General features: G+C 38.2%; 1 protein-coding gene across 1 annotated transcript in view; it reads right to left on the minus strand.

The window, feature by feature from the left end:
- Positions 1–731: 731 nt before the first annotated feature.
- LOC114052374 (extracellular serine/threonine protein kinase FAM20C-like) overlaps positions 732–13,856 on the minus strand; it is a 146,946-nt gene continuing 133,821 nt past the window's right edge. The window contains exons 7-10 of the mRNA XM_027874947.1: positions 9,538–9,644; positions 9,054–9,135; positions 7,645–7,704; positions 732–1,895 (exon numbers count right to left, since the gene is read on the minus strand). Of these exons, the coding sequence (XP_027730748.1) occupies positions 1,646–1,895; positions 7,645–7,704; positions 9,054–9,135; positions 9,538–9,644 (499 nt within the window). The 3' untranslated portion in view covers positions 732–1,645. The remainder of the gene's footprint in view (positions 1,896–7,644; positions 7,705–9,053; positions 9,136–9,537; positions 9,645–13,856) is intronic.

The following is a 13,856-nucleotide window of genomic DNA, read 5'->3' on the forward strand; positions in this document are numbered from 1 at the left end:
CAGTGGATAAAGCTCCAGCCTTGGAGTCAGGAGGACCTGAGTTCAAATCCTGCATCAGACACATAACACTTACTAGCTGTGTGACCCATAACCCCATTGCCTAGGCCCCCCCCAATGAGTTTTATTGACTCCAGGGCCAGCACTCTAACCACTGTACCACCTAGCTGACCCTTTAAATTTGACATTTTCAAATATTTGATGGGCTGTTAAAAAAAAGGGTCAGGCCTTTTTATTTCAAGGACCACTGAGTGGGATCATAGAGGAGAAGATTTTGGTTTAATAAAAGGGGGCCCTTCTGAATAATCATAGCTGAATCCTCATCTCTTCAAGTCCAAGGTAGATGTCCACTTATCCAAAGTAGGCATTTAGGTAGTGCAATAGATAGAACTCTGAATCTGTAGTTAGAAAGACCCCAGTTCCAACCCAGCCTCAGATACTTAACAGCTGTGTTATCCTAGTCAAGTTACTTCACTTCTGCCTACCTCAGTTTCCCCATCTGTAAACTTGGGATACAATAGCCTGTAGCCATAGAGTTGTTGTGAGGATCAAATGAGGTATCTGTAAAGCACTCTGAACACCTTAAAGCGTTACAGCTATTTCTGTGGTTGTTGTTGGGGATGCCAAAGAGGGAATTCCATTCTTCCAGCAGGGAGGATTACCTGAGGTCCCTTCCAAGTAAAAAGTTCTAAGGTTCTCCAGTTCGGTAATTGACAAGGAACCCACAGAAGCAGTCCAGCTACACATCTGCCATATTTTTATTGTACTTGTACCACGTTGCAAACAATTCCACAAAAAAAAATGCTGCAAAAGTAAGCCTATGGCTGCAGATTTACTCATATATGTATATATTTACACCAGACTATCAAAAGCAAAGTCAGGACAGTAGCGGCTTCCCTTTGCCCATCTAGAAAGGTCAGGATTGCTACTTGATGATGGATAAATAGAATGACTCATCATTTTACATCACTTTGTAAAAACCAACATTCAAGTATTTTCTGAAAATGAACAATTATTGAAATTCCATTTGGATTAACCACCGAGCTTTCAGAGTTTTCAATCTCTACTCTTTAAGCACTGAGGCCCAACCCCCACGCCCACCCCAGAGCTTTAGTTTTGAATGAGGTCTAGCACAGGACAGCACGTGATGGGTTAACACAGTCGACCAAGTGGATGTCGCCTGGAGTAAATGGTGAGGCATCAGATGATGCTGCCTCTCCTTTGTGAAATTTGGTAGGTAGATCTGTGGTTTATACATACATGTGTGTGTATTATATGCAGATATACATATGTATATACACACATATACATAGAGACACCATATGCAAATACAAAATATCAAAGGCCTCCTTTCTATACAAAAAAAAGGACAGAATGCAATTGCCACCAATCCATTTCGTCTGTCAGTGATCATAATATTTTTTCCAACTCTTTCATATTGTTTCGGGGAACTAATTATAAGCATTGCATTGGACTTGTTTCATAATCTAATCCTTCTCAGAGTGTCTTTACCTACTTGGGGAACAATTATATCTCAATTCTGAATTCACTGAATTCACAAAGTGGCATACACATAGTCTCTTGCAAGACTTTTTTTTCTTCTTTTCCTTACTTCACTCGTAAAAACAGGAATGCTGCTTTAATTTCACTACCTCTTGGTGGTGATAGTGTTGGCAGTGTCAAAGTCATTTTCAACCACACTGTTATAACCATCTTTTTCTATGCAGTCCCTAACAGCCTGGAGAACAATCCGTAGCCGTCTGTCCAGGGCCTCTAAATGTAACTGGTAGAGAATGGGAGCGATTTTGTCTTTGAGCAAAGATTCTTCCATCAAATCACTCAGCTTGTATTCTTCCTTGGCAAGCAATTGTAGTCGCAGGTAGGTGGACTTCCTTATTCTGGAAAAGAAAGGGTTAAAAAAGTCATTCTCCAGGCCTCTGGCAAACCAGAACAGAGAATGGATACACTTCATTGGCTCTTGGGGAGTGATAGCTGGACAGGGTAATAAGGGGAAGAGGCAGTGCAAAGGCAGTCTGGGTTACTGTGAACAATGAAATGGTCCCCATGTATTCCAGTTCTAACTATTTGAAGTTATAGTTATGTAAAATATCGTCATTGGCTCCAGCCCAATGGAAATATGCAGTGCAAATTCAAATAATGTGACCACTTTATGGGATTCATTATTCATATTCATCAGGATCTAGCTATTGTACGGGGCAGCTAGGTGGCACAGTGGATAGAGCTCCAGGCTTTGCAGTCAGGAAGACCTGAGTCTACTTAATGATGGATAAATAGAAAGACTCATCACTTTGCAAAAACCAATACTCAAATATTTTCTGAAAATGAACAATTATTGAAATTCCATTTGGATTAACCACCGAGCCTTCAGAGTTTTCGTCTTAACTCTTTAAGTCCTGAGGCCCAATCCCCATGCCCACCCCAGAGCTATTGTTTTGGGTGAGGTCTAGCACAAGACAGCATGTGATGGGTTAACACAGTCGACCAAGTGGATGTCACCTCAGACACTTACTACCTGTGTGACTCTGGGCAAGTCACTTACCCTGTTTGCCTCAGTTTCCTCATCTCTAAAATGAACTGGAGAAGGAAATGGCAAACTGGTCCAGGATCTTTGCCAAGAAAACCTCAAATGGCATCACAAAGAGTTGCACATGACTGAAACGCCTCAGCAACAACAAAGCTGTAATATATTTGACTAGCAGTCTAGGTAAGCTAGAGTAGGGTGACCACAGCTTTGTTCCAGAACAGGGCATTTAAAGGGTACTAGGAACAATACCGACCTCTGCTTGGTAGCACTTTCCCCTTTGCCCCCCTACTCTACATTTTTTGGGGCAGGAGGAGGAGGGGTGCTTTCTTTCCCCCTTGCTCTGCTCCAGTGATGTCAGGCAGCATATCCTCTCCTCTTTATCCCCCTACCGTCTACTGCCAGGCCCTGTCCTCAGGGTACTTCCTCTTCCATCAGCAGTTTAGAACCAATATAGTGTTTACTTCCCCCTGTGGAGGTATTCCTACTCCCCTCAACCCCTGCTGCCTGCCACTTCTCCAGGTGCAGAAATTAGTAGTTACTATTTAGCACTACTCTGCCCCTTACCTCTTTTGTGACCCAGGGCAAACTACTTTATTAGTTGGTTTCTAAGTTCTTCCATCTATAAAGTTCAGATTCTGTGGGTGGTGGAAAGTGGATTAAGATTCTGGAGATACGGGTTGCAGTCTAGGCTTTACTGCTAAGTAGATGCATGACCACTTTATTTCTCTAGGGCAAAGTCTGCTCATCTGAATACTGTACAAGGACAGTGTAGTACAATGGAAATAACAGTGACCTTCTAGTCTTGAGGACTTGGGTTTGGATTCAGCTTCTTCCACTTCCTACTTGTATGCCCTTGGATGAATCACTTTATCTCTCTCTGGGCCTCCGTTTCCTTCTCTGTAAGATGAAGAGGTTGGAAACAGATAACCTTAAAGTCTTCTGGCTCTAATCTATGATCTTCTGGTCCAATCTTATGACGACACTGGCTGGTCTAGGTCAGTGGTTCTCAAAGTGTGGTCTGGGAACCCTGGGGTCAAAACAATTTTCATAATGATACTGACATTTTAACGTCTAATATGGTGAAAAGTGACAGACATAAACAAAAGCTCTTTGGTGGGGGATAACTTTTTAAGAGTGAAAAGAAGTCCTGAGACCAAAAAGTTTGAGAAGATCTCTGATATCCTCTGTCTAGCTTGGACATTCAATGCTTGTCCAGTCATGGAGATGTTATGTGGAAGTGGACAAAAGTCAAGTGTGCTGGGAAGTGTTGAAAAAGCTCTGCCACTCCAAAAAATCCCTGAAATCCTACCATTAGTGATTCACACCTTTGTACTGATGTTTTACCTTTCTTTTCCCTACAGTCCAGCAAATCATCTAGGAAGAGTTAACAGCTTCCTAACACTACAGTGCCAATGAGTTAACATTGTTGTCGTTGTTCAGTTGTGTCCGACTCTTCATGACCTGGAGATGTTTAGCATATATATGTATATGTATATGTATATACACATACAAATATTTTTAAAGTCTTCAGTCATTTTTCAGTTGTGTCTAACTCTTCATGACCCCATTTGGGGTTTTCTTGGCAAAAATACTTGAAGTGGTTTGCCATTTTCTTCTCTAGCTGATTCGACAGATGAGGAAAATGAGAACAACAGGGTTAAGTGACTTGCCCTGGATCACACAGCTAGTGTCTGAGGCCAGATTTGAATTCAGGAAGATGAGTCTTCCTGACTCCAAGCCCAGAGCTCTATTCACCTAGCTGCCCATCAATGAGTTAACACTGGAGTAAAAATGAGTCTCTCCCTCCCTGGGGGAAACACCACTATAACCTAAAAGCCCAGGGCAATGAGGGGCTGGCAGGGGGAGGAATACAGGAAAAGGAGCTTTAAAGGCTAATTATAATTGTACCTCAAATTTATTTCCTACAGTCTTGGGTGTCAATATAACATTAGCCACATTTTAGCTATTCAAAAAGGAAGGTACCCAATTTTCCACCTTATTTTGCCAGCCAGGAAGGCATTTCTGAACATTTACCTATAAAGAGTACAATAATGGGAACCACTCGCCACAGTTTTACGATGGGAGCACTTTACATACATCATCTCATTTGATTTGCATAACAATGTGGTGAAGTCTACAGTACAAAAATCACCATTTTATAAAATGGAGAGAGTTTAAGGATGTTTCCCAAGGTCACATAGCTAGTAAAGGGCAGAGTCTGGCCTCATACTCAAGTCTTCTGACTCCTCATTCTGTGTTCTTTTGACTATACTACTTTTGTCTCTCAAAGGTCTAAGATGATATCTTTCTGAGTCTAATCAAAGCAACCATAATCTTGGCTCTTTTAGAGATGTAATTCTATACTCAAAGACCCCTGAAAAGGATGTAGAAGGACAATACTGTTAGAACAGAATGCCCAGCATCTTGAAATTATCTTGTATTTAACTTTGCATGTACTTATGTGTATAATGCTGTTTCCCCCAATAGAATGTAAGCTCTTTGAGGGCAGGCATTAATTTCATTTTTGCCTTTATATCCCCAGTACTTGCTTGTTGATTGACTGATAGTGGTAAATAACTATACATTTGAAGTAATAGTATCTGGGTTTAATTCTTAGCTTTGCTCCCTATATAACCTTGACCATATCACTTCCTCCTCTCCATGCCTCATTTTCTTCCCCAAGAAAGTGGTAGTTGGATTAGATGATCTGTTAATTCTCTAGATTATATGAAGGCAGTATGGCATAGCAGAAAAAGCGATGGGTGAACCTTGAGTCATAACTTGGGAATTCAAATTCTGATTCTGCTACCTATTACCTATATGACCTTGGAAAAGTCACATCATCCATTTAAGGCTCCATTTTCTCATCTGTAAAATGAAAGGGTTAGATTGGATGGCCTCTTAGGGCCCCTTCCAGCTCTCAATCTATGGTTCTAGGAACCTATGATTGAGGGGCAGTGGGCAGTGGGCTATGTCACTGGACCTCTACTATGCCCCCAAGGCAAATGATACAGAATCTGAAATGGGCTTAGCTGCCCCTTCCCACCAGAATCCTAAATCCCATTCCACTATATGCTTTTTAGAAAAGAGTTCAATGGTGATAGGAACACTTTGCGCTAGCAAAACAAAACACAAAACTAGAAGCAAAGCAGGTGCCTATGGATTGGGAAATAGCTGAATGGCCAGTGGTACTGCATATGAATAAAATATGAGTATAGCTTAAAAAAAAGAATTCAGGGAAACATGGAAATAATTGTATAAATTGATATATAGCAAAAAGAGCAGACAACTGAACATACATAATGATTGCAATAATAAATAAAAGCAACTCTAAAATGCGGGCAGCTAATTTCATATTTTAGAGCAGCAGACAACCGATGAGGTATAGGAAGAGGAAAAAACACATGTCCTTGATGAAAACTAGGTGGCATAATGGATAGAGCATTGGACTTGGGAGAGAGGAAGACCTGATTTTGATACCTGCCTCAATTACTTCCTAGCTATATGACCCCAGGCAAATCATCTAACCTTTCTTGGGCTCAATTTTCTCATCTCTAAAGTGGGGATAATAATAGCTCCTACTATCAAGTTGTGATGATCAAATGAGATATATCTAAAGTGCTTGGTAAACTTTAAAGTGTTATGTAAATATTTATTATTATTATTGTTATCATTGTTATTATTCCCCTTCCCTCGAAGAACTCTTAGCTGAGGAAAATAGGGGACATTTTATTATATCACAAGTACCTTTGTCATTTAGGAAGATTTTTTTTTAAAAGCAGATTAAAGGAAAATCTCTATGAAACTATTTCCCAATGGGTCTTTATAGAACCTCTCTGACTACTTAGAAGCCATTGCTTACCAATTAAACATATTTTTTTCTGTGATGTGGAAGATATTTGGATGGGTGGGTAGATGAGTGGGAGATAAGGGGGTTTGGGTGTATGCAGGAATCTCTATAAAAATGTGATTTCACAAAAACCATCCCAATGAAAACTTGACTTCTTTTCGACTGGTTTAAAGCCTGCTTTAAATAGGGGTTTGCTTTAAATGGGTCACCTTGAAGAGCTTATTACCACTCCCAGCCAAAAGTCTACCCAGGCATGGGTAGACTGCCTGCCCCCTTGGTCTCCTTACCTAGGAGAAAGATCACTTGAGAGATGAATGGCTCTGCTCCCAATATCTCAGAATTCAGGAGATGGGATTTCTAGTCTCAGCTCTAACACTAACGTGTTGTGATATCTTGAGCAATTAATCAATTAGTCAATTGACAAACATTTATAAATACGCCATGTATTCTGCTAGGGGCTAGGACACAAATACAGAAAACAAAATAATCCCTATTCTTTCTATGCTGATTTTCGCCTTATCCATAAAATAACAGCATTGGATTATACAATCTCTTAGATCTCATCTAGTTCTAAAATTCAATGATTCCAACTAAGCCACTTGTTTTGAAAACAATTAATGAATAACTAGAATTTTTCAAATATGGAGTTACTTGCATCTGACTATTATTTTTCTCAAAATGATAAACTATTGTGTTCAAATATAACCTAATACAGTCCTAGTCACATCATCTCTCTCTTTTCTTGTGGTCAGAGGAGTAGCTGGTGGTTATTCTCCTTGGAGTAATTTCAGTTGGGCGTAAAGGGGTGCAGCAGTACAGAGGACAGCCCCACAGTGGGTACAGTAGAATCAGAGAGAAGTCAAGTATCCCTTAGAAAGTCTGGTCCTCATTCCTAATGGGAGGCGGTAAGGAAAGTGAGCCCAAGGAGAGAAGAATCACAACAATGGGACCCTGAAGGTGGTTATGCTGTGTGTGGTAATGGTGCTACATAGAGGACTATGGAGTTCAAGAGGCATGTGGACACTGGGTGCTGAGAGAAGGATATATACCTTTCTCAGGGAGCAAGCATGCTTCCTCTCCAAATGCTGGTGACATGGGCAATGCCCCATTTGCCCTTGGACTAGTTACATCTCTACTTGTTATGCGGGGGTTGGAAGAATAGTTGATTTAATTTTAAGCCTTATATTTTCAGGACTATTTGTACTGATAATTGATGGAGAAAGGAGTTCATTAACAACTGGGAGTAACTCACCTGCAACATTGATTTAAAGGCACCAAAATGGAGAGCTCATCATGGGAGTATTTTCCAAACCTATTTTAAGCAAGAAATATATTAAATATATATAGTCACATTGGGAGTCACAGAATGTCAAGTATGCATCTATGTGTGTCCTATAAAACACACAGGCACAAGAGAAGCCTGTCATTATGCTGGAGCTGACTGGAGTTTTGTTGAGTTGACTAGACCAGAAAAAGAGGAGGCACAATGAACATAATGTTGTTGAATGAACATAAAGTTGTTGGGTAAAGATGAAAATTCAGGGAGATATGAACTGTCAAATGGTTTATTGTATAGTATAATTACAATAATGGCTCATTTATCCAGTTTCACCATGGAATGGGATGTTCTACATAAATGAATTTTCCAGATAACTGGAGCTTTCAGTTTTGTGTATCCAAGCATTTCTTATTTTACCCATTTGGATGGGAAATCTTTCTAAAATAGCTGGTAGCGCAGTTTCTTGTTCTTAAACAAAGCTTAATGAACATAACTTAATACTGTAAGGGGTTAAGGCAGCTAGATGGTGTTGGGCCTGGAGTCAGGAAGATTTGAATTCAAATCTTGCCTCAGACCTTACTAGCTGTGCGTGACTTTGGACAAGTCATTTAACCTCTGTCTGCCTCAGTTTCTTCACCTGTAAAATGGGAATAATATCACCTACCTCCCAAGGTTGTTGTGAGGATCAAATGAGATAATATTTGTAAAGTACTTAGTTAGCACAGTGCCTGGCACATAGTAAGTACTTACTAAATTTTTGTCCCCCACCCTTTATTGATGACTCAGGGTTACCAATATAAATATAATCCAGAGATCTGGATACTCTGGATATACTCTGGATACCAATATAGACACAATCCAGGATACTCTGGATTACATAAGAGATTACTACTACTAATAGTAAAGATAATAGCTAACATTTATATAATCCCTTAAAATTTGCAAAGTACTTTACACATATTAGGTCTTTGATAAGCAAAAAAGGTACTGTTTGACCCTGTACTAAATGGCCCGACTGTTGGTGAGATAGGAATCCTTCCAACTCCTCTCTGCTGTCAGATGTCACTTTTATCCCACAGTTATCTTTGCATTTCCAAAGGGTAATTTATTTTATAATTAATTCTTTTTTAAAATTTATTTTCAATTTTACATGTTACTCTAAGTCAATAGACCTGAATGGCTCCGTGCCTCTCTTAAAAGGTCAGGTACATGGACATTGTGACAGATTTCTCTCCACTCTCATTTATTTTAACAAGCCTCTTTTGTTTATTTTCACTTTCAGGCAGGCTACCAGATGTTTGAGGTTTCGGGAAGGTGAATATACAGATAAATGGAGATGTTACAATTCTATCATTTTATCTAGAAGAACAAAGAACCCTTACCCTCTTCCATTGTCTAAGTGAATAATAAATGTTTCATTGCCAAACTTTTCAAAGGTCTCATAGTGATGTCGATCCATGTTTCCTGAGGAGGGAACCAGAAAGAGCTTTGAATCTTGGATGTTGAAAATTCAAGGATGTAAAATAAAAGATGTTAGCTTCTTCCACAGAGAGCAGGGTATTTCTTACTCCCCTAATGTACAACCTTTAAGCCCTAACAACTAAAATAAAAACAGTAAATCTTAGGTGCCGGCTCAGATCATTAGACCTATTTCACAGAAATAACAAGCTGTAGCATTATGCTCTGTGATTTTTAACAATACATCTGTGTTAATATTTGATGGTTTTAATCTATTTTGTAGGTCTGCATTCCGTAAAATTTATGGCTCGTATATTCATGCTGTGTATCAAAAATTGCTTGGTTACACATGGCCCTCCCGATAATTCAAGTTCTTTTATAGTTAATTTAACAGGATCAGACACATACCCATTAGGAAATCAAAAATGGTCATGTCCATTATATCCAAAATGCGATTGCTATTGTATGGTGGTGTCTGCTTCACCTCTTCACAGTAATCAGGGTCCACTTCCCATCTGAAAGGAACAACTGGCATGAAAGCAATTCTCATCTTAATAATGAGCCAATTTATTTTAAGGACAATTGAAAACTCAATGAATCAGCTTTGAGGGGCTGCTTATTGAGAGAATACTAAAACCAGGAAATGACCTCAAATTGCAGTAGGCGATACTGGGGTCAAACCTAAGTAAGAAAGGTCTTTCTACTTATAAGAAAAGCAGTTATTGCCAAGACAAACTCAGAGATTAAATGAACACAACTACAATACACTTTTAGTACAAATAAAGTCAGATCTAAATAAAAATTAGAGAGATATTAATTGCTCATGGGTAGGTACAGCCAATATAATAAAAATGACAATTCCGCCTAAGTTAATTTACTTATTCAGTGCCATACCAATCAAACTACCAAAGAATTATTTTACAGAGCTAGAAAAAAGAGTAAGAAAATTCATCTGGAAGAACAAAAGGTCAAGAACATCAATGGTATCAATTTAAAAAAAAAAGTGAAGGAAGGCTGCTTAGCAGTTCCAGATTTAAAACAAAATTACCAAGTGGTAATCATCAAAACAATCTGGTACTGCCTAAAATATAGATCAGTGGAATATATTAGATGCACAATACACAGCAGTAAACAACTACAGTAATCTAGTGTTTGACAACCCTGCAGATCTAATCTTTGGGGTTTAAGAACTCAACATCTGACAAAAATTGCTGGGAAAACTGGGAAGCAGTTAGGCAGAAACTAAGCATAGACCAACATCTCACACTATATATCAAGATAAGGTCAAAATGGATAAATAACTTAGATATGAAGGATGATATCATAAGTAAATTAGGGGAGCATGGAAAAATGTACCTGTCAGAGCTATGGATAAGGTAAGAGTTGATGACCAAACAAGAGATAGACAGCATCACAAAATGTAAAATGGATAATTTTGATTCCATGAAATTAAAAAGCTTTTGCACAAACAAAACAAATGCAGCCAAAATTAGAAGGAAAACAGAAAACTGGGGGGAAAGTTTTTCAGCAAGTTTCTCTGATTAAGGTCTCATGTCTCAAATACATAGGGAACTGAGCCAAATTTATAAAAATGAGAGCCATTCCCCAGTTCTAATGGTCAAAAGATATGAGTAGGCAGTTTTCAAAAGAAGAAATCAAAACTAGCAATAGTCACACGAAAAAATGCTGTAAATCACTACCAATTAGAGGAATAAAAATTAAAACTACTCTGAGATACCACCTCAATCCATCAGATTGGCTAACATGATACTAAAGAAAAATGACAAATGCTGGAGGAGATGTAGATTCTGGGATGGGACACTTATGCACTATTGGTGGAGTTGTGAACTAGAGTCCAACTATTCTAGAGAATAATTTGGAATTACACCCAAAGGGTTATAAGACTATGCATACCCTTTGTCCCAGCAATACTACTACTAGGTTTGCATCTCAGAGATTAAAGAAAAGGGGAAAAGATCTATTTGTACAAAAAATATTTATAGCAGGTCTTTTTATGGTGACAAAGAATTGGAAATTGAGGGGATGCCCATCAATTGAAGAATGGTGGAATATACTGTGGTATATGATTGTGGTGAAATACTATTGCATAAATAATAAGGAGGTGGTTTCAGAAAAACCTGGGAAGACTTATATTAACTGATACAAAGTGAAGTGAGCAGAACCAGGAGAACATTGTATACAATAACAACAATATTTTAAGGATGATCAACTGTGAAAGACTTAGTTACTGTGATCAAGAAATGACCTAAGACAATTACAAATGCTATCCACCTCCACAGAGAGAACTGATGAACTCTGAAACCAGATTGAAGCATGCTTTTTGTACCTTCTTTATTTTTATCATTTTATTTTGTTTGTTTCTTTTTTTTTGTTGTTGTCACAACATGGCTAATGTGGAAATGTCTTGCATGACTTGATATCAAATTGCTTGCCTTCTCAAGGAGGGAGTTAGGGAGGGAGAAAATTTGGAACTTAAATGTTAAAAAGAATATTGTTAAATTTTTTTTACACGTAATTGGGAAATATTTAATTAAATAAATAAAAGTAATAATTTTTTAAAAAGAATAGCCATCACTCAGATAAATTACCCAACAACAGTACGTTAAGTTCCTTGTGAATAGGGAAGATGCCATTTTTCAAGGATGGTTTTGGTACCATCTTTCAAGAAAAGTTTAGGTAACATTTCTCACTGAGGATAGGAGGGCAGACAAAATCACCTCTGGATAGTCTCTTCAGTCATACGGTTTCATGCTTTGGAAGGAGATACTCATCTAAAATCAAGGCTCTTAGGGTTGCACCATGACTACATTCCCTAACTCTCCTTCCTTTTGGTCTCTGAGTCCCATTCTCTCTATACGGTTCTTCTTTAGTTCCTAGTTATACAAGTAACATACTTTTAGGCAGCCTACCTTGTGGCAAAGACACACACACACACACACACCCCTCTGTTCAAAAATACTTCCAATTTTATGGACTTAAATTAGTAAAAGTAGCTATTAGGCTCAGGACAATGAGTAGAAAACTTCAATGAGAGGAGTATTTGGGGCACACCTTTGTAGGAAAAAGTGAACTAACTGGAAGACCTTATTACTTTTATTTATTTAATTAAATATTTCCCAATTACGTGTAAAAAAATTTAACAATATTTTGTTACAATAGGGGACAGAGACAGTCTTATAGGAAGGGCATATCTCCCTCCATTGTCCTACTGCCGATTGCCTGAAATTCTACCATTATTTCCTCTTTTCCTTTAGTTTAGGACTGGTTTTTCCCTGAGAAACCTCTATCCAAGCATTCCAGGGAGGGATAACACATTAACTAGTTAGCACCTATGTGTGAAATGATTACTTCCCTTTTTTACAGAGAAAAGAGCAGCAGAATATGAGGGGAGATATCTCTGTGTATGGGGGTGTGTGTGCTTGTGTGAGAGGATACAGTGATGAGGTTAAAGTGAATGATGGCATTGATAGGGGGTGGAGTGGGGTGAGGTGGAAAGGAAATGGATTCAGAAAACAAAGGTAGGGAATATTGAACCTAATCTCATCAACTTCCCAGGTTTCTCTCTGGTTCTAATAGAGGTGCAAAAGAGGCTTTTCTCCTTTCTGTTCCCCAAAGGGGTCTTCTCAGGCCCAAAGCATCTTTCTTATTTCATATAATGAAATTATTATTCATATAATGAAATCATATTACTTCAACAAAGTTTTCATATAAAACAGTTTTTGATGTCCCAATTGAAGGCTCACTTCTTTTAAGCTATATGGTAAATAAAACTTCATTAATTTGGATTCTAATAATTTTAAATTAATTAGCCAGGCCTAGCTTGAAGTTTGCCTCTGTACCATCTCTAAAGACAGAGTTTGTTAAACAAGTATAAATATAGTATAAGCAGGATGACAAGGGTCATGTTTAACCTACCTATTGTCAACACCTACTCACTTGAAAAACTAATGGGTGAATTACAACTAACCCTTATCTATGCAGCAAATAGAATAGGTTCATGGATCTAGAATAGAACAAGACCTTAGAAATTATCTAGTTCAACTCCTTAATTTGACAAATGTAGAAACTGAGGCTTAGGAATGTTAAGTGACCTGTTTTTTAATAGTCACATGGCTGAGCCAAGATTTCAGCCCCAGTCCTGGATGATTCTAAGTTTAGTTCTCTTTCCATTGTAGCAGACAACCTCAGTAGCTTCTGTGGCTTTTGCTAGGTCACTTGACTTCCCTGGGCATCAGTTTTCACATTCATAGCATGAAGGGACACTAATTGGCCTCTAGAGTTTCAAGGAGCTCTGGAGCAGGGGTTCTTAACCTGGGGTAAAATATTTAATATTTTGATAGATACATTTCAAAATAATTGGTTTCTTTTGTGAGTTTATGTATTTTATTTTATGCATTTAAAAACATTTTTATGAGAAGAGGTCCATGGGTTTCAACAGATTGCCAATAGCAGTCTGATACTGATACTGAGGCTCTGCTCTAGAGATATGATCCTAAATCATTATCTATACCAGTATTTTAAACTTCATTAAAAAAACCATTTTGGAATTCTTCTATTCCGTGAATTGAAGTTTGCCTCACCCTTCCCCTCTGCCTTCTCTTTTAAATATGAATTAGTGAGGTTGGCTTCAAAATGAGAAATCCTTTTACCAAAAAGAAGGAAGAAGAAGAAGAAGAAGAAGAAGAAGAAGAAGAAGAAGAAGAAGA

The sequence above is a fragment of the Vombatus ursinus genome, unplaced genomic scaffold, assembly GCF_900497805.2.
Source record: "Vombatus ursinus unplaced genomic scaffold, bare-nosed wombat genome assembly UNPS02014807.1, whole genome shotgun sequence".
In the NCBI taxonomy this organism is placed as follows: Eukaryota; Metazoa; Chordata; class Mammalia; order Diprotodontia; family Vombatidae; genus Vombatus; species Vombatus ursinus.